The 27,555-nt window shown below is 43.6% G+C and overlaps 1 protein-coding gene across 13 annotated transcripts in view; it reads right to left on the bottom strand.

The window, feature by feature from the left end:
* The window catches only part of ARFGAP1 (ADP ribosylation factor GTPase activating protein 1), a 54,014-nt gene that overhangs the window by 13,459 nt on the left and 13,000 nt on the right, over window positions 1–27,555 (bottom strand). For 4 of the 13 annotated variants that reach the window (XM_053246128.1, XM_053246123.1, XM_053246133.1 and 1 more), the window contains exons 2-9: window positions 22,715–22,778; window positions 18,227–18,336; window positions 17,626–17,797; window positions 15,685–15,785; window positions 12,959–13,048; window positions 10,804–10,900; window positions 9,832–9,888; window positions 5,067–5,099 (exon numbers count right to left, since the gene is read on the bottom strand). In XM_053246128.1, coding sequence (XP_053102103.1) covers window positions 5,067–5,099; window positions 9,832–9,888; window positions 10,804–10,900; window positions 12,959–13,048; window positions 15,685–15,785; window positions 17,626–17,797; window positions 18,227–18,336; window positions 22,715–22,774 — 720 coding nt within the window. In that variant the 5' untranslated portion in view covers window positions 22,775–22,778. Of the gene's footprint in view, window positions 1–3,102; window positions 3,133–5,066; window positions 5,100–9,831; window positions 9,889–10,803; window positions 10,901–12,958; window positions 13,049–15,684; window positions 15,786–17,625; window positions 17,798–18,226; window positions 18,337–22,714; window positions 22,779–27,555 lie in introns of those variants that run through there. The other 9 variants (XM_053246121.1, XM_053246132.1, XM_053246125.1 and 6 more) reach the window with 5 other exon arrangements.

A 27,555-nucleotide genomic window follows, 5' to 3' on the forward strand; every position in this document is an offset into this window, starting at 1 on the left:
TTGTTCCAATTCTCAACAAGGGCATCGACAGGATCACCGGCAAAACCAACATTAAATCCCTCCAAGGCTTCTTGGAATCCTACTGGATCCAATAACCTCTTTGGGCGGACCATTCTAATAGGCCCCTCGCCTCTGCAGAGGTGGAAAGTGGTTGTGATCCCAACCTTAGCCAGATGGTGGCCCGTCCATGACAGTGGGGAAATCACAGGAGTCCCCACCCACGGAACACACCCTGATCAGAGTAAAAGACCAAATCAAGCATGTGACCTGCAGTCTGTGTTGGTCCAGAGACCACTTGGGATAGGCCCATAGTTGTCATGGCTGCTATGAACTCCTGAGCTGCCCCGGGCAGATTGGTCCCAAAACGAACATTGAAGTCCCTCAGCACCAAAAGTCTGGGAGACTCCAACGCAAGTCCCGCCGCGACCAAGTCCGTGAGCTCAGTAAGGGACTCAGTTGGGCAGCAGGGTGATCGGTACACCAACAGAAGTCCCAATCTATCCCTGGTCCCCAAACTTAAGTACACACATTCAATATGGTCTGATATCCTAAAAGGGATCCTGGTGAGGGAAATGTCATCCTTATAGACCACAACCACTCTACCTCCCCGCCCATGTCCCCTCACCTGCTCCTCTACAGAATATCCTGGAGGAAGAAGCTGGGACCAAACTGGACCACTAGCTTCCCCGAACCAAGTCTCAGTAATACATACCAGGTCGGCCCCTTCTTCCATAATCAAATCTCAGATGAGCTCTGGCTTATTTTGGACCGACCTGGCATTGCAGAGGAACAGGGTGAGAATATGTGGGTTGTTGGCAATGCTCCCCAAGGTCAAAGAGCTGGCAGGACAGCCAAAAGGGGAGACAGCTATTACATTTCTGACTACTCTTCCCCTGAAATGGCCTGCTGACCTGCCAACGTTACTTCTTCTATTCCCCACCACCACAAGAATAGCTGCCCCACATTCAATGAAGGTGCCCCCTGTCTCCCCCATCTCGCTATGACATTCCATTGCTCCTCAAGAACACAGGTTTCCAACTGTGGGTCCCCATCACGCCCAGCCACGATCGCCAAAGATCGATCATGGCTGGGGGTGATGGGAGCTGTAGTCCAACAACACCTGGGGACTCAAGGTAACTTGAGACCACTAGATAAAGCCGTCTTGAGGTGATGGGCTGCATTAAATGGCACTCTGCATATCTGGGGTGGGGAATATTGACTAGGGATGTGCACGGAACTGGCGGGGGGATACCTTTAAGGGCAGGGGAGAATGCTCTTACCCCTCCTGCCACGTTTCCCCTGCCAGCGCTGCAGTTTAAAAGGGTCCAGCGGGGCAGCAGCCTACCTCCCTGCTCCCCCGGTACCTCGTTGGACCAGCAGTGACCCAACTTGTGCACACATGCACCTGGCACTTCCATTCCGAGGCAAGGGGGCGGCAGGGAGGTACGCTGCCACCCCGCCGGACTTTTTTAACCTGCAGTGCTGGCAGGGGAACCATGGCAGGAGGGATAAGAGCACCCTCCCTGGCCCTTAAAAAGGTATCCCCCTTCCGCCTTCGAACTGGCTCAAATGCCAGTCCACGGAACCAGTTCAGCGCTCTTAGAATAGAGCACTGAATGGTTGCATGCACAGCCCTAATACTTTCTAGAGAGATAAGAGGAAGGACTGCACTTGTGGCTCACTTCTCTTGCTTAAGCCATTGCTTTGCTCTGCAGGCACCTCTCTGTAAGGCTCTCTCCTTATAACATTCTGAGATCTGCCCAGGTAGCTGCATGGCACTCTGTGAGGCAGCTGGACCTGCCTTTGAGAGTAAAGGTGAGGGCAGGTGACCTGTGGCTCCTCCAGCCACTGTTCAAGACCAAGAATACCTCTGAACATTTCGTCTTTCATTTGCTTCTGGACAAACTGTGCTTTCTTAATGGAAATCAAGAATTTGGTGGGTGGAGGGGGAGAAAAAAAGATGCCGTTACTTTTTCCTCTCTCTTCTTTCTTACTCAGAGAGTAATGTGCAGTACAGGTTAAGGTTGGGATGAAAGACTGCACTTACTAGGAAGTGGTTTAGAAAGGAAGAGCTATCGCAGATATTCCTGTCTGCATTTTTATTTATTTATCTATCTGTCATATTTATACACCACCTGATGTGTATCTTTATCGTGATTTTTTATCATGCATCTTTTACTGCCAGTTCTGCACTACATGTGAACCCCGCCATTGTTAGCATTCTTTCTTACCACATATGTTGATGCAGATTACGGACAAAGTAAGTCTGCAATCTAATGAATTCATTGTATCAATTTCCTTGCTTCATTAAGACAAAGGTAAAGGTAAAGTGTAACGTCAAGTCAGTGTCAACTCCTGGCGACCACAGAGCCATGTAGTTTTCTTTTGGTAGAATACAGGAGGGGTTTACCACTGCCATCTCCCTCACAGTATGAGAGGATGCCTTTCAGCATCTTCCTATATCGCTGCTGCCTGAGAGAGGTGTTTCCCATAGCCCAGGAAACATACCAGCGGGGATTCGAACTGGCAACCTATGGCTTGCTAGTCAAGCCATTTCCCCACTGGGCCATCTGCAAGATCTATGGAATATGCGTAACCTATTCTGCTTGTGGCAAACCTGACAGCTTATTGACCATGGAATTTTGTGTCTCTTGCAAAAACTGGCTACTCTTGAAATGACAGGGTACTGAGAGTTTGACAGCTCTATGACTGCATGTTGTAAACCCTTCCTCCCATTAATGAAGCCTTAACCCCCAGTTCCAAATGCTTCCTTAATGCCATACTGGAAATGCTTCACTCCTGAATGCATCTGCCTTCATCCTCCATTCCCACACCCTAGTAAACTGAGCCCTTGACATCAACTTTTACAAAACAGCATGAACTGGAATATATTATTTAGGATTCTTGCTAGATGCACCCTATTTTCAATAAGCCAAAGGAGACATTACAGAAAGATGCAGACGACACTGTTCAACAAAAATGACTTGATTTCAAAAAGGAGGGAGAAAATAAGTAAATGGAAAAAGACGGCTAGCAGCAAAACGTACAAATCCAGCACAGTCACAAAGCGCCCATGCATGAGAAGAGAGGGGAGGGCTTTACCGGCTCTGCCTGCTGTTTGTGGCCCCAAAACTTTACACCCAGGCAGCACAAGAGAAGAGAGCAAGGGGGGGTAGAAGAAGCAGCTTTTAGCAAAAGATCTAAAGCACACTTTCCCCCCCAGGCAGGAAAGCATGGTATTTTTTCCTTACACCAGTGCCTTACTGACAAGCAAAATCCCGAGTCTGGTTTAACATGCCAAACTCAATTTGCCAAATAAAAAATTACAGTTTTGTGGCTGAGAGTTAAGCCAGACCACAAGCACGAGCAAGGAGGCAACAGCTCCATCAGCTGCTTGGGAGAATTTGCTTTCACACATGACGACCTGGAGAAACAATAGTGCTAGTGAAGGGGCTTGTCAGGAGAACAGACTGGTAAACATCAGTTTATTGTTCCAGCTGAATATGCATGTCAATACTAATGTGACAGTCAAACAAGTTTTAAGAAAGAAACTACAGCTTCTGCAAAGAGGCAGCAAAGAAAAAACTGGGGTGATCTCAAACTCATCCTATTCTACCTAAAGGGGAATCACCTGCAGGCTTTAGAATCAGACTGAGGCTTAAGACCTGCTAAAAGGATTCACTCCATTGTTCTCCTAAAGATGTACTGCATTTTAATCTGCGACGGGTTTAAACTGTTCATGAATTATTCTCACTGGACACCAGCAAAGGTATACACCTGATGCTAGATTTAGAGCTCAAAGAACTCCAAACCTTTGTGTTACCCAGCTTGCTAAAATGTGTTATATGTACAGTCACAATTCTTTCCTATAAGCTTCTAGATTGAGCAGGATGCTAGATTTTTCAGAGCAAGCTGTGGTCCTAAGGGCTGGTTCACATCAGCTCGAAGCCCTCATCTGAACACCCCAAGAGTGTGTAGGGTTGCAATCCAGCTCCCAGCCAACAGGTGCTCACATAGATGCCACTTCTATGAACCACTTTTCCCCATGAGGGTATTATACATGCGACCCCCAAAACTGTGCGGTTGGGAAGGCCTCCCTCCAAGGACCACATTCTTGTGAATTCTTGCAGTGCGCGTACAGTTCCTATCTGAACATGTCAGTTCATACAAATGGCACTACCAAGTACCTCCCAGCTGCGAGCTTGATGACAGCGGCACACACTCCTGTAGGGAGCGCCAGCTTAGCATCAACCAGACCCACCAAATAATCCCTGCAAATAGTGCACAATCAAGAGGCAACTCAGGTTCAGAGGCTCTTGTTTAACACCAGCATGGAAAAGAAATATCAGAGGGTTGTAAGCACATTACCTTGCTTTTTGAAACATTTTCTGCAGTGTAGGCTAGTTTTAAGAGGGGAAGAAGTCAATCCGTTCCTACCTAATAATACAGTTAGGCTAAAGTTATCTTTTGGTCAATTTGTTTGCCTCTTCTGAATTATTTTGAACCACTCCCTTGGGAGAAAGGCTTATATACGACTCAGGAGTAAATTCAGCCGCCATGGAGTAAAACATGCATACACCATTGGCTCAAAATAGAAAGCAGCATTGACGGACCACTGTTTAATTGTTTCATACAGCATTCTCCATTTAAGCAAATAAGAGTTCTGGAAAGACATATACTTGACTGCATTATCTGCTGCTACTATTATTTAGGCCCTCTAACAGCACTAGGTGCAAAGAAGATTGCTTTATGGGTTTTAGAGTAGATTCTCAGTATAACATTGCAGATATTCTACAGCACTGCAAAAAGCTACTAATGGAACAGCCCGTGGGATCACCTCTTTGTTCTCCAGGATGCTTCAAAACAGCCCTCCCCTGCTTCTTAACTGACATGAGTACACAGATAGTCTAGTACCCCTTAGCCTGGAATCTATTATGCACTTTCTTAGGGAGGATCCAGGAGTAGGCAAATATTCCAAGATAATTCAAACTGCTGAGGAAAAGAAAATAAGTGAAGATTTTTTAGCATTGGGTTAAACATGAAACAGAATAACTTGTGCTGATCACCTTTTGACTTGCTTGAGATCCAAATTTGGTAGCCTGTCAACAGAAGCAGAAATGGTTTGTTTCAATCTCACATTTCCTCCTCATCAATCAAGTAGCACAGATACTTGGCAATTTATAACACTCTTTGGTTTCTCTAAGTTATGCCTGCCTTGCTAAGGTAATTACTCCTGCCTTGCTAAGGCAATTAGTTAAATAAGATAACCTATTAGGTAATTTGTCCTGAGAGGAGGAGAGGAGAGGAGAGGAGAACAGAACAGTCTGGTATGAACTGCCCACTATCCAGCTATGATGGTCTCTCTCTTCTACCCCAGGGCTACCAAAGAGCCACTATACCCTGAGAGGAAGAGACAGAACACATTGAGAGCTTGATTGAATAGAGCGGCACAAAAAGAGCAGATCAGTTAATCTGCAAGGAAGACTCAAGGGAGTTGGAAGAAGACAAACCCCTTAAGGCAGGAGAGGGGAAACCTGGAGCTCCAGCTGTTGCTGAACTACAATTCCCATCATGCCCAGCCACAATTTATTGTGGCTGGGGATGATGTGTCACCCTGATTTATTTTTCAGACTTCTGCACAGAATGGCAATTACAGTCAAGAGACTCCTCAAATATATGTTTAAAATAGACTTAAGGATTTTTTTTTCTTAGACACAATTAAAGTGCCACAAGCAATTAATCACTAGTAGCTGTTTCAGATATTAAATAAAATATACATTTGGGTATAAGGAATTCTAGGTCAGTCTGGGAAACTCATTCTGTTGGATTTTGAATGACAATCAGGAAATAGTCCTTATCTGGCACAACCATGATTTCATTTTTCTTGGAGCGAATCCGTAAGAATGTGAGGTTCTTCTAGGGATCCATGTCTTACACAGTGACCAGCCACAATTTAGTGTGGCTGGGGATGAAGGGAGTTGTCGTTCAACAACAGCTAGAGGGCCAAGTTTGCCCTCCCTGCCTTAAGGGCATGTCTTTACTCACATATCAACCTCAAGAAAATTAGTTATTCTTGCCATGCCTTAACCCTCAGCAAACTCTTACCCATTCCCCAATGACACCAGATTGAAAGGATTTGTCCTGCTCTATTCCTCTTTGCCATTTTTCTTTCATTTTTAGTTGGTTTTCTTGCAACTCTGCTGTCTTGCTTTTATTGTATTGCACTTTATTATTTATTTATTACACTTCTTATAGACAGTTTTAAAGTTTAAATAAACCACTTTGGGAGGCTTAGCCTGAGAAGGGATATACTTTTCAGTATATCCCTTTTCTGCACTGAACTATACTAGCTACCAGTAGGTTTCTGGGTAAAATACAAAGTGCTGGTTATTACCTACAAAGCTTATAACGGCTTGGGCCCAGAGTATTTAAGAGAACACTTTCTTTGTTATGAACCCTGCTGCCTATTAAGATAGTCAAAGGACATTCGCCTGAGAGTGTCGCCAATCCATCTGGAGAATTAACTCAGAGGTGAGTTACCTTGGGGCTGTGGAACACTTCCTGTTCAAATTAGAACTGCTCCATCCCTGAGGGCTCTTAGAAAACCACCGAGGATGCACCAGTTCAGCCAGGCTTTGAGCTGAAGGATTATTCCTTAAAATGGTTTCAAATGAAATGTGGATGTCTTGATTTTTGTTTACATTTTTGGCTGATTTTGTTTGCTAACCACCTTGAGACTTTAGTAGTAGGCGGTATACAAAGATACTAAATAAAAAAATTAAAAAAATATACAAATATCTTCTAAGAACAATGTCTCGGAGGCTCTGAAGAATTGCATTAGAGATTCAGTGATGCTGCACCCATTCAGAGTAAGGAGAGCAGGGCTGCTGCAGCTCTGAGGCAATTCTAAGAAGCCATTGAGGTTCTCTGAGCTCAGTAGAAGTGAGGAGGTGGTTAGAATGCTTACAGAGCCAGTGCGCGTGCATCGCCCTTCCATGGAGGGCGGGCAAAACTTTATGGAAGCCAATAATCTTTAATAATCTTTAATAAAACTCTCAATAAGATCGCTACAGGGCAGGGGTTTTCAAAATGAGGGATCCTGGGGTGCTCCAGAAGCTTACTGGAGGCTCCTCAAGAAGATCAGAAATCCTGAAGAAGCTCCTCTAAAAAGACTGCTTCTTCATTCAATTCAGTCTTCTAGCACCACTTCTGATCTTCTCTTGCTACACAGAGCCACGGAGGGAGTGCTGGATAATGGGGCAAAAATGTGAAGTTGGGGTTTCACCAAGATCCTGGGGTCTGAGTCGCCAGTGATTGACCAGGGGAGAGATCTTGGGATCATGCTGGACAGCTCATTGAAAGTGTGTGGCAGCTGTGAAAAAGGCCAATTCCATGACAGGGAACATTAGTAAGGGGATTGAAAATTAAAAAAGAGGCCACATTTGGTGTACTGCGTATAGTTCTTGTCACCATATTTTAAGGAGGACTTTGTAGAACTGGAAAAGATGCAGAAGAGGACAACTAAGATGATCAGGGGTCTGGAGCAGCAACTTCCTTATGAGGCAAGGCTACAACACCTGGAGCTATTTAGTTTAGGGAAAAAAGATGACTGCAGAAAAACATGATAGAGGTCTATAAAATCATGCATGGTGTGGAGAAAGTGGAGAGAGAGAAATTCTTCTCCCTCTCACATAACACTAGAACCAGGGGTCATCCCATGAAATTGATTGCCAGGAAATTTAGGACCAGCAAATGGAGGTACTTTTTCACACAACACATAATCAACTTGTGGAATTCTCTGCCACAATATGTGGTGACAGCCAACAGCCTGGATGGCTTTAAGAGCGGTTTGGATCACTTCATGGAGGAGAGGTCCATCAACGGCTACTAGCTGGAGGACTATAGGACACCTCTAGCCTCAAAGGCAGGATGCCTCCGAGTACCAGTTGCAGGGGAGTAACAGCAGGAGGGAAGGCATGCCCTCAGCTCTTGCCTGGGGGCTTCTCAGAGTCATCTGATGGTGGGCCACTGTGTGAAACAGGATGCTGGACTAAATGGGCCTTGGGCCTGGTCCAGCAGGTCTGTTCTTATGTTCTGACACTTAACATTCTATAAAATCCAAAATATCCAAAACCAAGTAAATGCAAGCTACAATACAATACCAATATATTACTGGCATATCTTTCTTTCTTTCTTTCTCTTTCTTTCTTTCTTTCTTATTGGTTCAAGAGCAAACAAAGTATATCTGGTTCTGTGTTGTTGGCCTGTACACTTTCACATTCTAAGCACGTTTGTTAAGTCGCATAGCTCTTAAACATTAAAATGAAACATCTAAGCTATTGCCAATTTTTAGAAATCAAACACCAATCTAACAGGATAGTAAAAACATTGATCAGAGGCATAGCATTGTACTGGTAGCATGCAGGCTGGTGATCCAACTTTGTTTAATGTTAAAGCTGTTTCACTTGCAAGCTTTGGTATCATTTTGAGACATGGCTTTTGAATATTTAACTCAAAATGATCAGTCAACTGAGAAAACACAAAAGAGTGAGAAGGAACATTTTGACTGCATTTTTCTTTTGACAGAACACTGTTGATATGCAAGTACGACCATCGCTATCCATTTATAATTACTTCCATTATACAGTAAAACTCTGTGACCTGTCACATTCTTTGAATAGGTGCAAATTTGAAGGGGGGCCAAACAATGTTCTCTCTAACTTTTTGTTTAAAAAAAATTCTCCCCGCCCGCAGGCACCCCCACCTTGACATTCTGCCAGTCAAGGGCAAAAGTGCGGTAATGCTTCCTGGCCAGGGAGGGGGGAAACAGGGTGCCAGGCAGTTGGGTGGGGGTGGCGGGCACAGAGACTGTGTGCCCGCCAGAAACTGCTGCACAGGGGCCTGGGGGTTTGTGTGCGCATGCACACCTTAGAGAGAACAGTGGGGCCAAAGCCAAGTTGAGTCAAATTACAATTATAAAAAGAGAAAAAGACTAGTCCAATCCATGGAAGAAAGCGTTATCAACAAATACTAAAACACAAGTAAATGGAAGCTCCACATCTGAAGGCAATCTGCCTATGGATATCAGATGTTGGGAACAAAAAACAAGAGGTCTGTAGCCTTCATATACTGCTTGTGAGCTTCCCTGATATAACTGGCTAGCCACTATTGGAAAAAGAATGCTAGACTAGATGGACCTTTGCTATGAACCAGCAGGGCTCTCTTGATATCCTTAAGAGACTCTCGATTCACAACCTGAAACACAGACATATGAGAAGGTAATATCTCATTTTAGCTCTCTAACAACTGATTCAAATGACCCAGGTATTGATCGGATAGCCTTGTCATTGGAACCTTTTATTACACAATATCCATGAAAATATCCTCTGTGACAAGATCACCTTCCTGTGAATGGGTAGTTAAACAGAGTGAATTCATCCATAGCTGAATCAAATCAAATGGCAGAAGAGCCCGGCTAACACATCACTAGCCAACATTCAAAGTAACCCTGCGCCAATATGCCAGGGGCTTTCTGTTATGCAAAGAGAGAGGGGCGATGTTCATCAACCCCACCAACCCAGCTTCTCTGTAGCCTCCTGTGCTTTCCAGAACCACCCGCAACCCTCAGGGATATAATTTCAAAAGGCAAAGGTAGCTGCAGAGAGAAGGGGAAGGACAGCTGAAAATTGCTCTCCCTTGTGTAATGGAGAACCTTGGAGCATTGCACAGGGTTAGTCTGTGTGTGTCAGGGATTCTGCCCACAACAAGAGAAAATGGTTACAGAGAGCATGTCAAATAATGCCATTCTCTGGGTTGGGGGAGTTTACTTACACCCTCTTTAGCTGCTGAAGCAATCTTGCTGGCTCCGGTTGTAAAACTGCTCCATCCCTGAAAGAAAAGATGGGACAGCGATTAGGGCCTACCCTATTCTTATTTAGACAAAATAAATGTGCCTTTTCCCCAGGAACGGAAATAATGGAAAACCTAACATTCTGCTGTTATAGATGTTTAGATAAGCTCACCCGCACCCAGTACACATACTGTATCAATGCACTTACCCAGCTAGTTGCTTATTTGTTTACATTCATTAATTCACACAGTTACACAAGAACTAAAACTGGTACACACATTCGGTAAATAAATATTGCAGCCCCATCATGTGGGACCCATGGGTATAACGACAGCAGGGTCCAGGGAAATGGGCTAGAGCAGATTAACTGCTGTGTTGCTGCCAGCACAAGACACCTTGATTTGATCCATTTCCTCCCAAGGTTTTGGCATAGAATATCTGATCACTTCTAAGAGTTTCTACCAGAGTCTAAGGCTGCACAACGCACAAGATTTTGGAGTGCAGTAAACTGCTACAGAACAGAGAAAGCAATCCTTGAACTCCCCCGATATAAACCATCACAAACCGGATGAGCAACTAAAAATCTCACATGCAGGCCTCTACGTTTTCAACTAGAGGTAGGCTGGTATTTCTAGAAATATCAGAATTGGGGCAAGAAAAAGATTAATACAAGGAAGCATCACATAAACCCTGCCTCAATCAGCATAAGCTGTATTGTGGTGATAGGAGATCGTGCTGTTAAGGAAGCAAGGGAGGAGGAATAATCCTTTTCCATTTGGGATCCTTCAGCATCAGAAGCTTAGTCCGCCTACACACCCACTGAATCTTTTTAGCTTGCACTGCAGACATGAAGTGATAAAATGACCGAGCTAGGGATCCTTGTAAGCATATTTCTGTCTGGTAAAAGGGACACACAACTTAACCTAGTATGCATAGGGAAATTATCTACTTACGGAGTATAGTGAAGACATGGCATTATTGAGGAAGTCATCTTCCTTTTTCGGAGGAGTAACTGTGTTCCCGAACCCGACATAGCGATTCTCTTGACCACTAAACCAAACCACACAAGACAACAAGCAAATAGTGTTTATGATCATATATATCAATATCACATTAAATCAATAACTTACTTTTCAGATTAATTTGTTGGAGGACAGAAAGAAAGATTATATTGTATGCACCTAGAACCAGGGCAAGTAAGTGACGCAAGCAGCTCCTTACTGGCGGTGGGTAGCGTATTTTACTCCTACCGCCACTCTAAACAGTACTGTAATGCTTACACATGTCCACAGCAGACAGGTGCTTCCTCTAAAACGACCTGGCCCTCCAAACAAAAATGAGTTCTTAATGAAGTTATTAAATATTTTCCAATAATAAGTGTCTTTCACAGAATAGAGGGTCATTTGAACAGCCCTGCTGGATCGGGCCCAAGGCTCATCTAGTCCAGCATCCACAGTTTCACGCAGTGGCCCACCAGATGCCTCCAAGAACGCCACAGGCAAGAGGTGAGGGCATGCTCTCACTCTTATTGTTGCTCCCCAATAAGTAATTATTGGGTCAGTAAGTAATTCATTACATTCACCTTGCACTCTGCTGTTTTGTTCTACAGTCCTTATCAGATAAAACATGTTGATAGTGGGCACCAATTGATTTTCAGTTACACAGATGGCCCTCGTTATCCATGGTCCCAGCACCCACTGTTTCATGTGCAGTTTCACCATTTCATCAGCAGCTGGGCAAAACAAACCTGACCTTGCTATCCATGGTTTTTAAAAAATAGGCCAGGTTTTCCTGTCTGCGGTGCCTGGGTGGCCGGAAATGACTTCTGGTGTCATTTTTGGCCACAATGTTTCAGCACGGAGACATTTTGTGGCTGTTAAAAAAAATTCCCCAAGAATTTCTGAAGAAATCCTCAAAATTTTTGAGGATTTGTAGCTTTTGGGAGGCCTTTCTGGAGAGCTGGAGGCTTGGAGAACAAGGTACTGTGCTTTATTCCCTTTATTTCTGCTTTTGGGGCCATTTTTAGGTTCAAGGAACCTAACCCCCCAATTCCTATGGACTCAAAGTCACACTATTCACAGTTTTGTTATTCACTGCTGTAGGCTGGAATGGAGCCACCCCCACCACCCTGCAAACAATGAGGGGCACCTGTACAGCATTCCTAATTATTCACATAGCCCATACATGTTATACACAGTAATACGATCCTTTTTCCAGACTGTCTTTAAACTGAACAGCACCCTCAGAGGCTGCAATTGTAAGAACTGGGGCAGGGGTGCTGTTTAACCCTTTCCCTCCTTGTCATTTGTGCACTCAAAATGCCAATTTCCCTTAAAGCTGCTTTTCCACCTACAGGGAAGCCAACTGGGTCCCCATGCCCCTTTTCTCACATCAGAGGCAGAAAGCAGCTTCAGCCAGACTTTTTGAGTAGACAAACAGCAGGAAGGGAAAGAGACTGTAGTCGCTCAGTCTGGTCCTTGTTCTGCTCCCAGCTGCTGTCTCAGAAGCTGCTTCTCAGCAGCTTCAACAACCAAAAACCTCTTTCTGGGTAAGAAAATTTTCAACTGTGCGCAGTATGTACTTTGGTCCTCGGCTGACTCATCCTCCACCCACTCACCCATCGACCTTTTGTGCAGCAAGCAGCTATTATGCCCATTTAACACGTGTGAAGACCAGACTGATAAGTTACTCATGCAAGACCACTAAGCCATGGTTAGAGCAACTCACATTTTATAAAGCAGAGTGTTTGCCACACATACACTGACATTTGCTGCAGTGAACTCCACACAGTGAGAGCAAGGAGGCAAGGATCTGGGAGTTTCAACCACCACATGTTCTCAAGTATTTGAAGATGCAGATCTCTCAACATTTCTTGTGTGAATTCTCAATCTTCCTCCCACTCCCCCTCACACTCACCATGAAACAGCCCTTATAGATTTGAAACTAGGCCTGAGTTTAAATAGAAACCACTAACATGCACTCACTACCTGTGTCTAGAGGCCAATTAAGAATAACTATGTATTTTTATTGTGCTCTGTGTCTGAGGAGTGGTCACCACTGGCAACCAAGTCTGTGGACCCTTGTAGCTAGCTGAGCCACCATTTTTACCCTTGATAAGAGCCAACATCATCATTTAACCAGTCTTCAAAGGCTTTGTCCGGAGGGGCACTGGCATTCTGGGGCTGTCCAGCAGAACTGCTGCAAAGAAGAATTTAAAAATGTAAAAGCAAACTACACATGGAAGAAACAAAATATTCTGTAATCACTCTAGACTCTCTGGCCCCATTTTGTGACACTCGAATCTCTGCCTTTCTACACACTCAGAGCAGCTGCAATCCTAAACAGTGAAAATCCATGGGAGAGCAAACAAACCCTATATGCTGACCTGCCCCTTGTTCATAGACACAGCTGTTCAAGTTGTCACAAAGCTAGCCCAAGCAGTCCCTGAGTTTGGCTGTTCTGGGGAACGTCCAGACTAAAACTAAAATTACATACAACAAATGTAATGCCAGAGTAACTGAAGTAGACATTAGGTTATAAAATTTTATTTATATATATATATATATATATATATATATATATATATATATATATATATGTGTGTGTGTGTGTGTGTGTGTGTGTGTATATGGAGTTAAAATAGATGGGAAGGAATCTGAAATATTTTATGAGCTTATGAAGCTGCCTTACCCTGAATCAGACCACTGGACTATTGTTGGGACATGATGGAAGGGAGGTGACCAAAGCAACAGAGCCCACCCTGACAGTGGGCCAAGGAGGCCCGTGGACGAATGTTCCGTTTCCATTGTCCCCAAGGATGGTGCAGGCATGCCTGCATCGGCCCCAAGAACGGTCAGAGAGGCAGGCCGGCAGGCCCCTGATAGAAGGGATGATGCCGATCCACAGGCCCCATGGTGCTTCCAGGGATGGAGCAGACCGCCCAGATGCGGCCCCACCCCCTGGAACAACTGTAGTGCCTGAAGAGGTTTATTTAAAGACAGGCTAGTCGATGATGAGGGCCGGCAAGAAGTGAGGGCTGAGGGTGCCTCGGCAGCCCGTGGACCACTGCGACTACCAAGTTGACATGGGAGAAGGGGGCTTAGGTGATGGGACCTCCCCTCTCCCTTAAACTCCAAACGAAGAAAGGCCAAACGAAGAAAGAAGGCAGGATGGCCCAAGCAACCCAGGGACATTGCATCTATCTACACTGACTAGCAACAGCCCTTCAGGGGTTCAGAATCCTACTTGGCAATGCAAATAACTGATCCTGGAAACTTCTGCATGCAAAGCGTGTGCTCCGACACTAAGCTACAGCCCGCCTCCAATATGCTGCTGGTGTTAAGGAGTAGTCAAACGTTAACAACTGTTGGAACTGATTAATGAGTACTGTGAGATTTCAGGAGCCAACATGAACTGAATTAAATCTGAACTTTTGTAACTTATTATTATTATTTATTCGATTGCTATATCGCCCTTCCAGAAATGGCTCAGGGAGGTTTACACAGAGAAATAATAAATAAATAAGACGGATCCCTGTCCCCGAAGGGCTCACTATCTAAAAAGAAACATAAGATAGACACCAGCAAGAGTCACTGGAGGTCCTGTGCTGGGGGTGGAGAGGGCCAGTTACTCTCCCCCTGCTAAATAAAGAGAATCACCACGGTAAAAGGTGCCTCGTTGCCAAGTTTGCAGGGGAATATGCATTCGATCTATGCTCAAACGTTTGAATACTGGATGCTAAGTTTTGGTCTTTGGTTAAGTTGTAAACTCTGGGATCTGGCTATAATTGAAAATATAAAAAGTTCTAGTAAACTGAGGGAAACCAGAACTAAAAGACTTTTGGGGAAAGACTGCATTCTTTTATTGCTTTCTGAGAATATCTGGTCAATCTTATAGGTTTTAGAACTAACTGCTATATAAGGGACGTTTGGCTTGCTGCAATGACATTCAGGGTTTCCTAGGCCCTTTATACTCAAGAAGCCAATGGCTGGCCACAGCATGGGCTTGAATGCTTGCAATTCACTCCCTCCACCCCCAAACTCGAAAACAGCTGCTCTATAAACAGCTATCTATAAAAGCAAATTAAAACAAAGGTTTTCTGGGGGGGGGGGAGGGACGAATTACTCTGCAAATATAGTACCATGTTCATAAAGCACACACTTTTGAACATTTTGCACATGTTGAGAGCAGAACTGAACTTCAGGAAAGACACAGTGCAAATTAATAAAAAATTTAAATGCTGACCTTTGGTCAGATCTCTGGGGACTAAGGAAGGACTGGCTACAAAAGTTGTTGCTAAAAACTGAGCAGGGGTGGGAGGTGGAGGAGTTAGGTTCTTTGGTACTTTTTCTATTTTATAAGGTGGCATCTAATAAGTCAGGAGTTCTCAAACTTCGGTCCCCAGATGTTGTTGGACTACAATGCCCATCCGTCCCAGTCACAATGGCCTTTGGCTTTGAGAACCCCTGACTCCAGCCCTACTGCCTTAGGCCGAAGTGCAGAATGAGTGAAGGCATGGTTGCTACAAAAAGGCAACAATCCTGTGCCTTCTCCCCTCCTCCTAATAACTCGCAGTAAAATAAAACATGTGTTCTTATTTGCCTCTGAGTTTCCCTGCCTCTGCTTCACTTCATTGGCTGAAACTTGCAAGGTCAGGGCAGCTCTGGATGCAATGATGTTGCATCAGATATTTTGTATAATGACACATTACTCAGAGTTGAGAGAAATAGCATTTCAGCTTAAGCAACAGCCACATGGACTCCCTAATGTCTAGTTTTAGCCTTCAAATAGATACTTTCTGGAACCATTATTGTACAAGTCAATGAAATTCCTACCGGTGAGCTGAGGACAGAGCAACTTTTGGCTGAGGTGGAGTCCAGTTCCTGGCAGAAGAAGTTTCAATTGCCCATGCTTTGCCCTCAGCCAATGTAGCCACCTAAAAAGAAATGCAGGAATTTAAAGAAACAGCCAGCAGAAAAGCTGCACAAACAGAATGCTTCCACTCGTGCAAAGTGTGAAGGAGTAGTTTCCAGCAATTCACCCTTCCCTCTGCTGCCCCTGACGATAGGTTTCCAATACGGGGGAACTGCTAAAAATCACCTCTCCTGTTCACCTCATGCAACTTTTGCTCTGAGTGTTCGCGAGTGAATTTTTTTTAAAAATACTAGCTAACACACTGCACAATTCTACACATGCAGTGGAATGTAACATTCAGAGTTATGCAAGAGTGCTGCTGCACGCGCATCAAATATAGTGGCATCATGATCGTGCAATCCCATTTGTGCATTTTTTGCACATGCACAAAGGCACTTTTGCACAACTGCAAGAACTTTATGTTCAGTAGTGTGGACAGTGGGTCAGCCACTATTTCATTTGGAACTCAACTCTGCCTCTGCCGAGCAAGACAGGTTCATGAAGTGGGCTTCTAAGGCTGGGCAAAAAGGTTTCTTCATCCTCTTGCTTTGGAATCCAGGACAGCAGCCTTAGAGGCAGCCAGTCCCACCAGAGTCTCTACTGCTTTGTCCTAAGACTTATGGAAGCAATCTTGTACTAACAAAACTTAATTAATGAAGGGAACTTGCAGGTAGGAAAATTAATAGAAGACAGGTCTATAAACAGCCCTTAGCCATTAGAGAGAAATTATTATTATTTAAAATATTCATGCCCCACCCCTCCAGTGCACTACTGCTCGGGGCGGCTTTAGGGACAGAACATTGCAAAGAACCTCCATGTTCAGAGGCAGTATACCACTGAATACCAGGTGCTGGGGATATAACCAACAGGTGAGAAAAGTTGTAACAAAGCTATTGCCTAATGCCCTGCACTTGCCAGAAGGAATGTGGTTGGCTGCTAGAAACAAAATGTAGTACTAGACAGACCTTTAGTCCAATCCAGTAGGGCTTTACTAGCTTATCTCTGGCTGATGAAAGATGCAATAGAAGACTTTAACAGCACTGCTGAAAGATACCATTGCTTATGTGAATTCCAAGGAGAGAGAAAAATCTTGCAATTTTAGATCAGCCACCATGAACACTTCTCTGCATATCCCTGCCATACAGACTTGATCAGTGAACAAATTGCTTTAATATTTGCAAATGGCATATCACTTTATTTGGACAGGCAGTAGGATGCTGTGTTACAACTCTAACAATGAAACAAGCCCGAACAAAGCATAATTATTTTCCTTCTTTAGTTTCTCTTTAAAAAGCCACACAAGAGGAACTGGACAGTTAAATATCACCCTATTCCATACCTTAGTAACTCTTATTTCTTAGTAGTCACACATGGCAGAAGGAATTTAGGAACATAGGAAGCCGCCATTTACTGAATCAGACCATAGGTCCATCTAGCTCAGTATTGTCTTCACAGACTGGAAGCGGCTTCTCCAAGGTTGCAGGCAGGAATCTCTCTCAGCCCTGTCTTGGAGATGCTGCCAGGGAGGGAACTTGGAACCTAGATGCTCTTCCCAGAGCGGCTCCATCCCCTAAGGGGAATATCTTACAGTGCTCACACATGTAGTCTCCCACTCATATGCAACCAGGGCAAACCCTGCTTAGCTAAGGGGACAAATCATGCTTGCTACCAAAGGACCAACTCTCCTTCCATCTAGTCGGAAATGTTAATGTTGCACTAAGACTCTCCTTGTCTGTCTCCTAATGAACAGGTTAATATTCACAGACATGTACATGGAAACAGTGTCTCTTAATACTATTCAGTCTTGAAATGATCAGGTGCCAAGGATGTTAAATGATAGTTTAATTCAAGTTAAAGTTTACCTTATCTCTGAAGAGTGCTGCAGCTTTGCTGTTGTATTTCTCCTGCAGTGACCAGCAAGGATCATAGTCTTCTTGAGACTCCAAGAATTCCCGGAATTTGCCATTACCACCAGCCTTCATTTTCTCGAGCTCAATGTCCTTCCATTTGTCCATCGTGACAGAACGCACAAAACTGTGAACCAAAACACAGTGTCAACTCCTTCACATGATATTAACATCCTCTTATAATTACACTGACAATGCAACAGCCACAAGAGTTTGAAACTAAAAGCCCTTTGAAACTAAAGCTGGATTGCTAAAACCACATTCTGAATAACCCAATATTGCTCAAAGAGGCTTCAAAAAATAAATAAATGTGTAGACCTTTTCCAGAACTTCAGCAAATTTATACCTGTGCCTTCTCCCCACACCAATATTGATTACTGACTTCCACTTGGGATAATAAACATGAGACTAACTTAATGCTACGTTATTATTAACATATTTATTGTTAACAAAAAATACACATCTGAAGCTCTCAAACTGTGTCCTAGTAGGTGATTCGATCTACTTAATTTCATTATCAATGAAAATATATTGATTATCATAATCAATGACTAACCTGAGATGAACACCCAATCCTCTATGTTTTCCTGAACATTCCAGACAAATCCAGATTCCATATGTCACACTCACCCATTGAGGGTTAAATGCGCCACATTCAAAACAAACCTGAAACGAGAGGGGCGGGGGGGGGGAGGAGGAAGAGGTGGTTCTTTCAGTTTTCAGAGAACAGTGGTTTCAGGTGAGAAAGCCCAGAGACAACTCAGAAAATGGAATCAAAATGTTATTTTGGAGAAAGCAAGCTCAGAACTGCACATTAGTGTACCTTGAAAAGTTACTTCATCACAAGTGTGGGGAAGGGGTAAAGAAAGTGTAGCTAAGTTTTGTTCTATTAGCTTGCTGTTTTAACATTATAGAGATACAAATTGAAACCTCTTATTTATACAGGGGTACCTTTTATTTATTTGTATACAATCATCGCTTGCCAAACCGCTAGGGTTCCATTCAAAAACCTTGCCGCTGGCAAATGTGCAGTTGGTGAGGCATTAAAGTCTATGGGAAACAGGAAGACAGGGGAACCACGACCACAAAAGACCTAAAAATAAAGGGGGTGGGGATACTTTTTTGTTGTTGTTGCTAAAAATCCTGTAATATTGCCAGGAGTCACCAAGAAGAATGAGCAGATTGAACCTCTGGACATTTTTTGAACTCCACAAAATCACTCAAATGCATTTTAAATTGGCAAGGGACAGCAAGTTCAGAAAGGGTAAGCAAGGCTCACCAAGAGGGATGAGCAGAACGAACCTCTGAACCCCCCCAAATAACTGAAACCCCTGCAAAATCACTACAAAAAACCCTCACCAAATGTGGATACTCAGGTCGCAGTTGGCAAGACCTGTCACAATTTCCCATGCATATCTACTCAAAACTGCAGTTAGTAAAACCGTGGTTGGCAAGGGATGACTGTACTCTCCTATTACCATGGTTCTCAAAGCAGGTCATAGTAAAGTGAAAAAAATCAGATTTATAAGCAGATAAAGATGCTCTCACAACAAAAGGTCTGGCATACCACATGCTGCTGAGAGTAGCACACAGTGGTACGATGTGGCTCCTGGCTCTCTGCTCCCATGAACAGCAGCGGCAGCAGCAAAGAGAGGTTCAGGGAAGCAGATGTTCTTTCAAATTATCTCCCTGGTTCACTAGGTGTCCCTCTTGCCATTGCTTTGATGGAGATGCATGGCATCAGCCTAATTTCTTTATACAGGAAGAGATACCAACAATAGAAGGGGGAACATGAAACTGGCTGTATGAGAAACAAGAAGTAAATTGCTGGAAAATTACCATTTAATGAAGTATTAATACATTAACAGTGTGAGGAATGGAACTCTGATCAAGAAAAATCGGAGATAGGATGCAAAATGACATGCATGGGTTTTATATGTAATGCACTCTTAACTGTTATGCTATCTGTTAAAGGAATCAACAGTTATTCTTCTTTACTAACAGGTTGCTTACATGAAAATAGCTTTCATTACACACCAGTCATCCCAAGATTTCTTTGGTCTCTAGACTAATTACAGAAGGGAAAGCAGGTATTCTCACCAATGAAAATAATGCTATTTCTGCTAACTGGTGGCTTTATTTGAATCTGATGGGGCAGACTGCTATTCAATGCAATGTACTGGATCAAATTATTAAAGACTGGCAAAACTCAAGTCAATTCTAACATGACTTTTGGAAACCATCCTATGAGCACATTTCTGTGACAAAATTTCATCAGCACATATATAAAGGGATAGGTTCAATTGTGGATTGGTAACTGGTTGAAGGACAGGAAACCAAGGGTAGGAATAAATGGACAATTTTCACAATGGAGGGAATTAAGAAGTGGGGTCCACCAGGGATCTGTACTGGGACCAGCGATCTTTAACTTATTCATAAATTATCTAGAAGTTGAGGTAAGCAGCGAGGTGGCCAAATGTGAGACTACAAACTATTAGGGTAGCGAAATCCAAAACAGATCATGAGGAGTTCCAAAAGGATCCCTTCAAACTGGGTGAGTGGGCAACAAAACGGCAAATGCAGTTCAGTGTAAGCAAGTGTAAAGTGATGCATATTTGGAGCAAAACACCCCAACTTCACTTACACACTGATGGGGTCTGAGCTGTTAGTGACTGACCAGGAGAGAGATCTTGGAGTTGTGGTAGGCAGCTCTTTCAAAGTGTCAACTTAGTATGTGGCAGCAGGTTTTTTTTGTTTTTTGTTTTAAAAGGCAAATTCCATGCTAGGGCTCGTTAGGAAGGGGGTTGAAAATAAAAAGGCTAATATTATAATGCCTTTATACAAATCTATGGTGCAGCTACATTTGGAGTACTGTGCACAGTTCTGGTTACTGTATCTTAAGGAGGACATTGTAGAACTGGAAGAGCTGCAGAAAAGGGCAGCCAAGATTATTAGGGGATGCCTGGAGCACCTTCCTTATGAGGCAAGGCTACAGAACCTGGGGCTTTTCAGTTTAGAAAAGAGGTGACTATAGGGAGGCATGATAGAGGTGTATAAAATTTTGCATGGAGTAGAAAGAATGGACAGAGAATTTTTCCTCCCTCTCTCACAACACTAGAACCAGGGGTCATCCTATGAAACTGAAGTCTGGGAAATTTAGGATTGACAACTTTTTCACACAGTGCATAATTGGGGGTGCTTCTGGATCCAAACCTTTCCCTCATGTCCCAGGTTGAGTGAGTGGCCAGAGGTGTTTTTTATCAGCTTTGGCCAATACGCCAGCTGCGTCCGTTTCAGCTGAACGACCTCAAAACAGTGGTACATATGCTGGTAATCCCTAGGTTGGATTACTGCAATGCACTCTATGTGGGGCTGCCTTTATACATAGTCCAGAAACTGCAGTTGGTTCAGAATGCAGTGGCCAGGTTGGTCTCTGGGTCATCTAGAAGAGACCATATTACTCCTGTGTTGATAGAACTACACTGGCTGCTGATACATTTCCGGGCAAAATACAAGGTGCTGGTTGTTACCCATAAAGCCCTAAACAGCTTAGGCCCTGGGTATGAAAGAGAACATCTTCTTTGCCATGAGCCCCACTGCCTGTTAAGAGCATCTGGAGAGGTTCGCCTGCAGCAGCTGGCAACTCTTTTGGCAGCTACTTGGGAACAGGCCTTCTCCATTGCTGCACCTGGACTTTGGAATGCGCTCCCTGTTGAAATAAGAGCTTCCCCATCTCTGGCAACTTTTTAAAAGGTGCTGAAGACACATTTATTCACCCAGGCTTTTTAATGAGATTTATAGTTTTAAAATTTTAATACTGGGTTTTAAATGTTTTAAATGATTTTCACTGTTAATTGATTTGACGTTTTAAATTATTTTCATTGTAAACCACCCAGACACTCATGTTTTGGGCGGTATAGAAATATTTTAAATAAATAAAATAATTAATCTATAGAATTCTCTGCCATAGAATATGGTGATAGCCACTAGCTTGGATAGCTTCTAAAGGGGCTTAGACAAATTTATGGAGGACAGGTCAATTAATGGGTACTAGTCCGGTGGCTGTATGCCACCTCCAGCCTCATAGGCGAGATGCCTTTAAACCGTCCAGCAAACTTGCATTTTGGACGGTATAGAAATGTATTAATTAATTGATTAATTAATTACCAGTTGCAAGGGACCAACAGCAGGAGAAAGGACATGCCCTCACCTCTTGCCTGTAGGCTTCTCAGAGACATCTGGTGGGCCACTGAGGGAAAAAGGATGCTGGACTAGATAGGCCTTGGGCCTGATCCAGCAGGGCTGTTCTTATATGTTTTGCTAACTGGGCAAAGAGGCACCCTTTAAAGTGGTGATTTTGTTATATTTATTTAATTGTATGTATATATCCCTCCAGTGATGGTTGCTCGTGTCAACCTTATCATCCATTCCCCCCACCCCTCCGCAATTATGAGCCCTTACGGGACAGGAAACCATCTATTTAAATCACTTTGAGAACTTTTGCACCAAAGAGATAAATAAATATTTGTAGTAGCAGCATATTCTATGAGGTTTTCAGCAACAACCCTGTAAGCAAGATTGGATTGTAACTTCTAATTTTATTGAAATAACTTTTCTTAGCAAGGTTGTTAGCCAGTCCCTTGAATGGGATAAAAAGCCAAGATGTAAATGAATGAATGTATGTATGAATAAATGAATGAATTAAATAAAGTTATTATTTATTTTACTTGAATATCTCATTCCAGGACATCCTATGAATACCAGAGATGCTCAGGTTCAGTCACTGTACAAGTATCAAGCATTGCAGCAACCATTTTCTTTCTAGACATGCAGAGATCCTTGCAATCGGTATTTGGGGGCAGGGTAAAGCCATAAGGTTTGGTTATTAAGGTATATTTTGTGATGACTGGTCTAGAGAAAGTTTACGTGGCAAGTCAATAAGCACACACGGCAAGCAGGCAAAAGGCAATTGTCTTAATGTGTGCTGAAGTGACTCACTGCTGCTTAGTCATATGCTCCTAAAAGGATACACCAAACTGCTTACATTGTTCTCTTCTTGCACTCTCACTTCTTTGAGGACCTTCCTTGTTCTTGGACTTGCCATGGTCCTGAAATAGAAAGAAGCACAAATGAAGACACTAAGCATACAGTTACACTGTGGGCCCAGTGCCGATGTTAGCGGTTGCTTCGCGCAGAACAGGAGGCAGCTGAGGAGCATGTTCTCCTTTGCCCTCTCTTCCCTGAAACTACTTCCCTCCTTACTTCTCCGTGTTGACTATAGTTTGTCAACTTCCACTCAAAACTGCAATTTGGAATGGATTTGCCAACACTGACTTCGAGAGCTTCATGGTTAGCGTTAACTTCAGTGCACATGTAGCGCCAACCATGGTTAGTGTCAAGGCGGTGGGAGAGAATCACATCAGAGAGGGGAGGTGAAAGAATGCATATCCCAGAGACTGGATCCCAGTTTGCACACCATGACTGAAAGGGTTGTGGAACAGGCCTGTAGGGTGCCAACACATCCAGCAGTTTTTGTCCTTGAATCAAGAATGCTGCAGTGTTAGCCAACATTCTAGTTAAAGTTTCCAAGCCACGGGTAGAATGGACAATTTTTATAATGCGATTTGTATTTTCAGAAGATACCTTTTACTTAGCATACCCCATTCTGAAGCAAAGCCCTGTCCTTCTGCCAGAAAAAGTCAAAAATGCACCTTTTTATAAACCACCCTACCCCCATTTTAACATGTTATGTACTGTTTTGGCCTCTTCTCACATTTTGTTTGAAATGCAGCAGTGGCATATGGTGCTGCAGCAAAACCACTAGGCAAGACCAAGCTAATGCCCTGCCAGCATCCTTTGTGGGGGAAGCTGTACAAAAGTTGCAGATACACATTATTGTTGAGCAAGGAAAGGTGCAGATTTGGGTGCTTTTAATGCAAAGTCTGAAGTAGACTGACGGCCACAAAAACTGCTGCTTCAAAAGAGACGAAAGTTCTAAAACAGCAGCAACTGGGTCTTGCAAACAATCAAAAACAAAGGAGGAGGCAGCACAAAAGGAGATTTTATTCCTTTTGCTCTCCATCTTCTCACTGCCCCCTCACTCCCAGTTTATTTGCTGATCTTCATCTTGAGGGAAGGTTGCTGGGTGGTTCTGATTCTTTTGAATGCAATAGCTTCTGGCCCAAGGAAGGTTAACCCTGCTCAGCCCTGTTTTGGCCCTGGACCTATCATGGGGGCTAGTGCTAGGCCAAAGGGAAGCAAGCGGCAGACTACTTGCTTATATTCAGCCACCAAAAACTTGCCATCTGCCAAGGATTTGTGCAGGCATATTCTCTTCTGCTAATGGGAATATTATCTGGCAGCATGAGAGCAACCCACATGCAATCTTCTGCCTGCAACAGTTGGGAGTGGGGGAAGAACCAGGTGGTGTTCGATCTCCTGCTATTTTTCTGCAGATGGAGCCCCTGCCACCATGGCAGAACCCCCCAATTTTGTATTGTGAGTATCCACACAGTCTCTAATTAATTTTTTTAGAAAGGGATATAACCCAACAAGCTAGAACACCTAGGAGGACCGGAGTCCTCCACAGAGTCATAGGTGACAATACAAAGACTGAAAGGATTTATTTATTTATTTATTCATTCATTCATTCATTCACTCACACACACGGGACATGCTATTGCCCTCCAGATCAGAACACTGAGAGTGACCTGGAGTTGGAGGAGCAAATCAGAGAGGCATCAAAGAGAGACAGAGCTGAATAATGGGTCACTTCAATTATCCTCACATAGACTGGGCAAATTAACATACAGGTATGGACAGAGGTATCAACTTTCTAGACATGCTAAATGACTGTATCATAGAACAGGTGTTCGTGGAAACAACTAGAGAGAAGGTGACCTTGGATTTAATCCTGAGCAGTGCCTGAGACCTGGTTCGAGATATCAGAGTTGTAGAACCATTGGGGAACAGCGACCATAGTGTGGTCCAATTGAACTTGTATGTCTGAGGAGCATTGCCAAGCAAGTCCAATGCATCTGTGTTTGACTTCAGAAGAGGAAACTTCTCCAAAATGAGGCGTTTGGTGTAAAGAAAACTGAAAGGGAAAATCAGGAGAGTCACTTCACTCCAAAATGCATGGAGTTGATTTAAGACTGCAATAACAGAAGCCCAGTAAGACTGTATACTGAAAAGGTACCACCAGGTCTGGGAGGATGCCAGCATGACTAACAAGTATAGTCAAGGAAGCTATGAAAGCGGGGAAAGTCTTCCTTCAGAAACTGGAATGGCTGCCCAAATGAACAGAAAGGAGCACAAACTCTGGCAGAAGAAATGCATGGAGACAATAAGTGATGCAAACACGGAGTTTGAGGAACATTGAGCTAAAAGCATAAAGAGGAAAAACAAACTTGTTTAAATACAACAGAAGCAGGAAACCTGCCAGGGGGATAGTTGGACAGATGATGGGGAGGTGAAAAGAGATTATTCAGGAGGATATGGAGATTGCAGAGAAGCTAAATGAGTCTGTCTTCATTCATGGCAGAGGATACTGAGTGTATACCTGTGCCTGAACTGAGCTTCTTAGGGACAGAGGCTAAAGAACTGAGTCAGATAGAGGTGATGAGAGATTACATTCTAAACGGTCTGGAAACATTCTAAACGGTCTGGAAAAATTAAAAATTAACAAATTGTCAATGCCAAATGGCATCCACCTGAGAATCCTTGAACTCATATGTGAAATTGCTGACTTCCTTGAGAGAAAAAAATATATATAACATGCCTACAATCAGGCTCCGTACCAGAGGAATGGAAAACAGCCAATGTAACACTGATTTTCAGAAAGGGATCGGGTGGGCGGGGGGGGGGGGGACGTTCTGGGAAATTATAGACCACCTAGCTTAACTTCTGGGCAAACTGATGGAAAGCATTCTCAAGGATAAAACTATTGCGCATATAGAAGAACAGGCTCTGCTGAAGGATAACCAGCATGGCTTCTGCAAAGATAAATTTTACCTCACTTTTGGAGGTGGTTTTTTTTAGTGTTAACAAGCATGTGGATAAAGGTGAACTAACTGACATACTTGGACTTTGTAAAAAGCTTTTAGAAAGTTCCTTATCAAATACTCTTGAGAAAACTTAGCAATTACAGGATAAGCAGACAGGTTCCTGTGTGGATTGAAAGACAGGAAACAGAGTGTAGGAATAAATGGAGAGTTCTCAAAATGGAGGAAAGCAACAAGTGGGGTCCCCCAGGGATCTGTACTGGGACCAGTACTTTTTAATTTATTCATAAATGATCTAGAAGTTGGAGTAAGCAGCAACTATTCAGGGTAGTGAAATCCAAAACATATTGTGAGGAGCTCCAAAAGGATCTCTCCAAATTGGCTGAGTGGGCAACAAAATGGCAAATGCGGTTCAGTGTTGGCAAGTGTAATGTGATGCATATTGGGGCAAAAAAACCAAACAAACCCAAGTTCACATATACGCTGATGGGATCTGAGCTGTTGGTGACTGACCAGGAGAGGGATCTTGGAATCATGGTTGGCAGCTTGTAGAAAGTGTTGAGTCAATGTGCGGCAGCTATGGGAAAAGGGTAATTCCATGTTTGGAATCATTAGGAAGGGGATTATAAATAATCTGCTGATATGATGATGCCCTTATACAAATCTATGGTGAGGCAACATTAGGAGTACTGCATACATGCATTCTGGTCACCATACCTCAAAAAGGACATTATAGAAATTGAGACAGTGCAGAAAAGCGCAACGAAAATGATGAGGGCTTAGAGCACTTTCCTTAAGAGGAAAGGTATCGACATTGGCGGAAGTGAACCTTGTCCTCACTGACAGGCAGTGACCTCTAGGGATCAGCCACTCAGCACACAGTGGGTGACTCATAAGAACAGCCCTGCTGGATCAGGCCCAAGGCCCATCTAGTCCAGCATCCTGTTTCACACAGTGGCCCACCAGATGCTGCTGGGAGCCTACAGGCAGCAGTTGAGGGCATGCCCTCTCTCCTGCTGTTACTCCCTTGCAACTGGTACTCAGAGGCATCCTGCCTTTGAGGCTGGCCTATAGCCCTCCGACTAGTAGCCGTTGACAGACCTCTCCTCCATGAAGTTATCCAAACCCCTCTTAAAGCCATCCACACTATTGGCTGTCACCACATCTTGTGGAAGAGAATTCCACAAGTTGATTATGCGTTGTATGAAAAAATACTTCCACTTGTTGGTCCTAATTTTCCTGGCAATCAATTTCATGGGATGACCCCTGGTACTAGTTTGATGTGAGAGGGAGAAGAATTTCTCTCTATCCACTTTCTCCACTCCATGCATGATTTTATAGACCTCTATCATGTCTCCCTGCAGTCATCTTTTTTTTAAACTAAACAGCCTCAAGTGTTGTAGCCTTGCCTCATAAGAAAGATGCTCTAGCCCCTGATCATCGTGGTTGCCCTCTTCTGCAATTTTTCCAGTTCCACAATGTCCTTTTTTAGATGTGGTGACCAGAATTGTACACAGTACTCCAGGTGTGGCCTCACCATCATTTTGTAGAAGGGCATTATAATATTAGCAGTTTTATTTTCAATCCCCTTCCTAATAATTCCTAGCATGGAATTGGCCTTTTTCACAGCTGACGCACACTGAGTCAACACTTTGAATAAGCTGTCCACCACAACCCCAAGATCCCTCTTCTGGTCAGTCACCAACAACTCAGATCCCATCAGCATATACTTGAAGTTGGGGTTTTTCATCCCAACGTGCATCACTTTACACTTGCCAACACTGGACCACATTTGCCATTTTGTCACCCACTCAGCCAGTTTGGAGAGATCCTTTTGGAGCTTCTCACAATCCGTTTTGATTCTCACTACCCAAAAGAGCTT

Source organism: Hemicordylus capensis, chromosome 4 (assembly GCF_027244095.1).
Source record: "Hemicordylus capensis ecotype Gifberg chromosome 4, rHemCap1.1.pri, whole genome shotgun sequence".
NCBI classification, from domain to species: Eukaryota; Metazoa; Chordata; class Lepidosauria; order Squamata; family Cordylidae; genus Hemicordylus; species Hemicordylus capensis.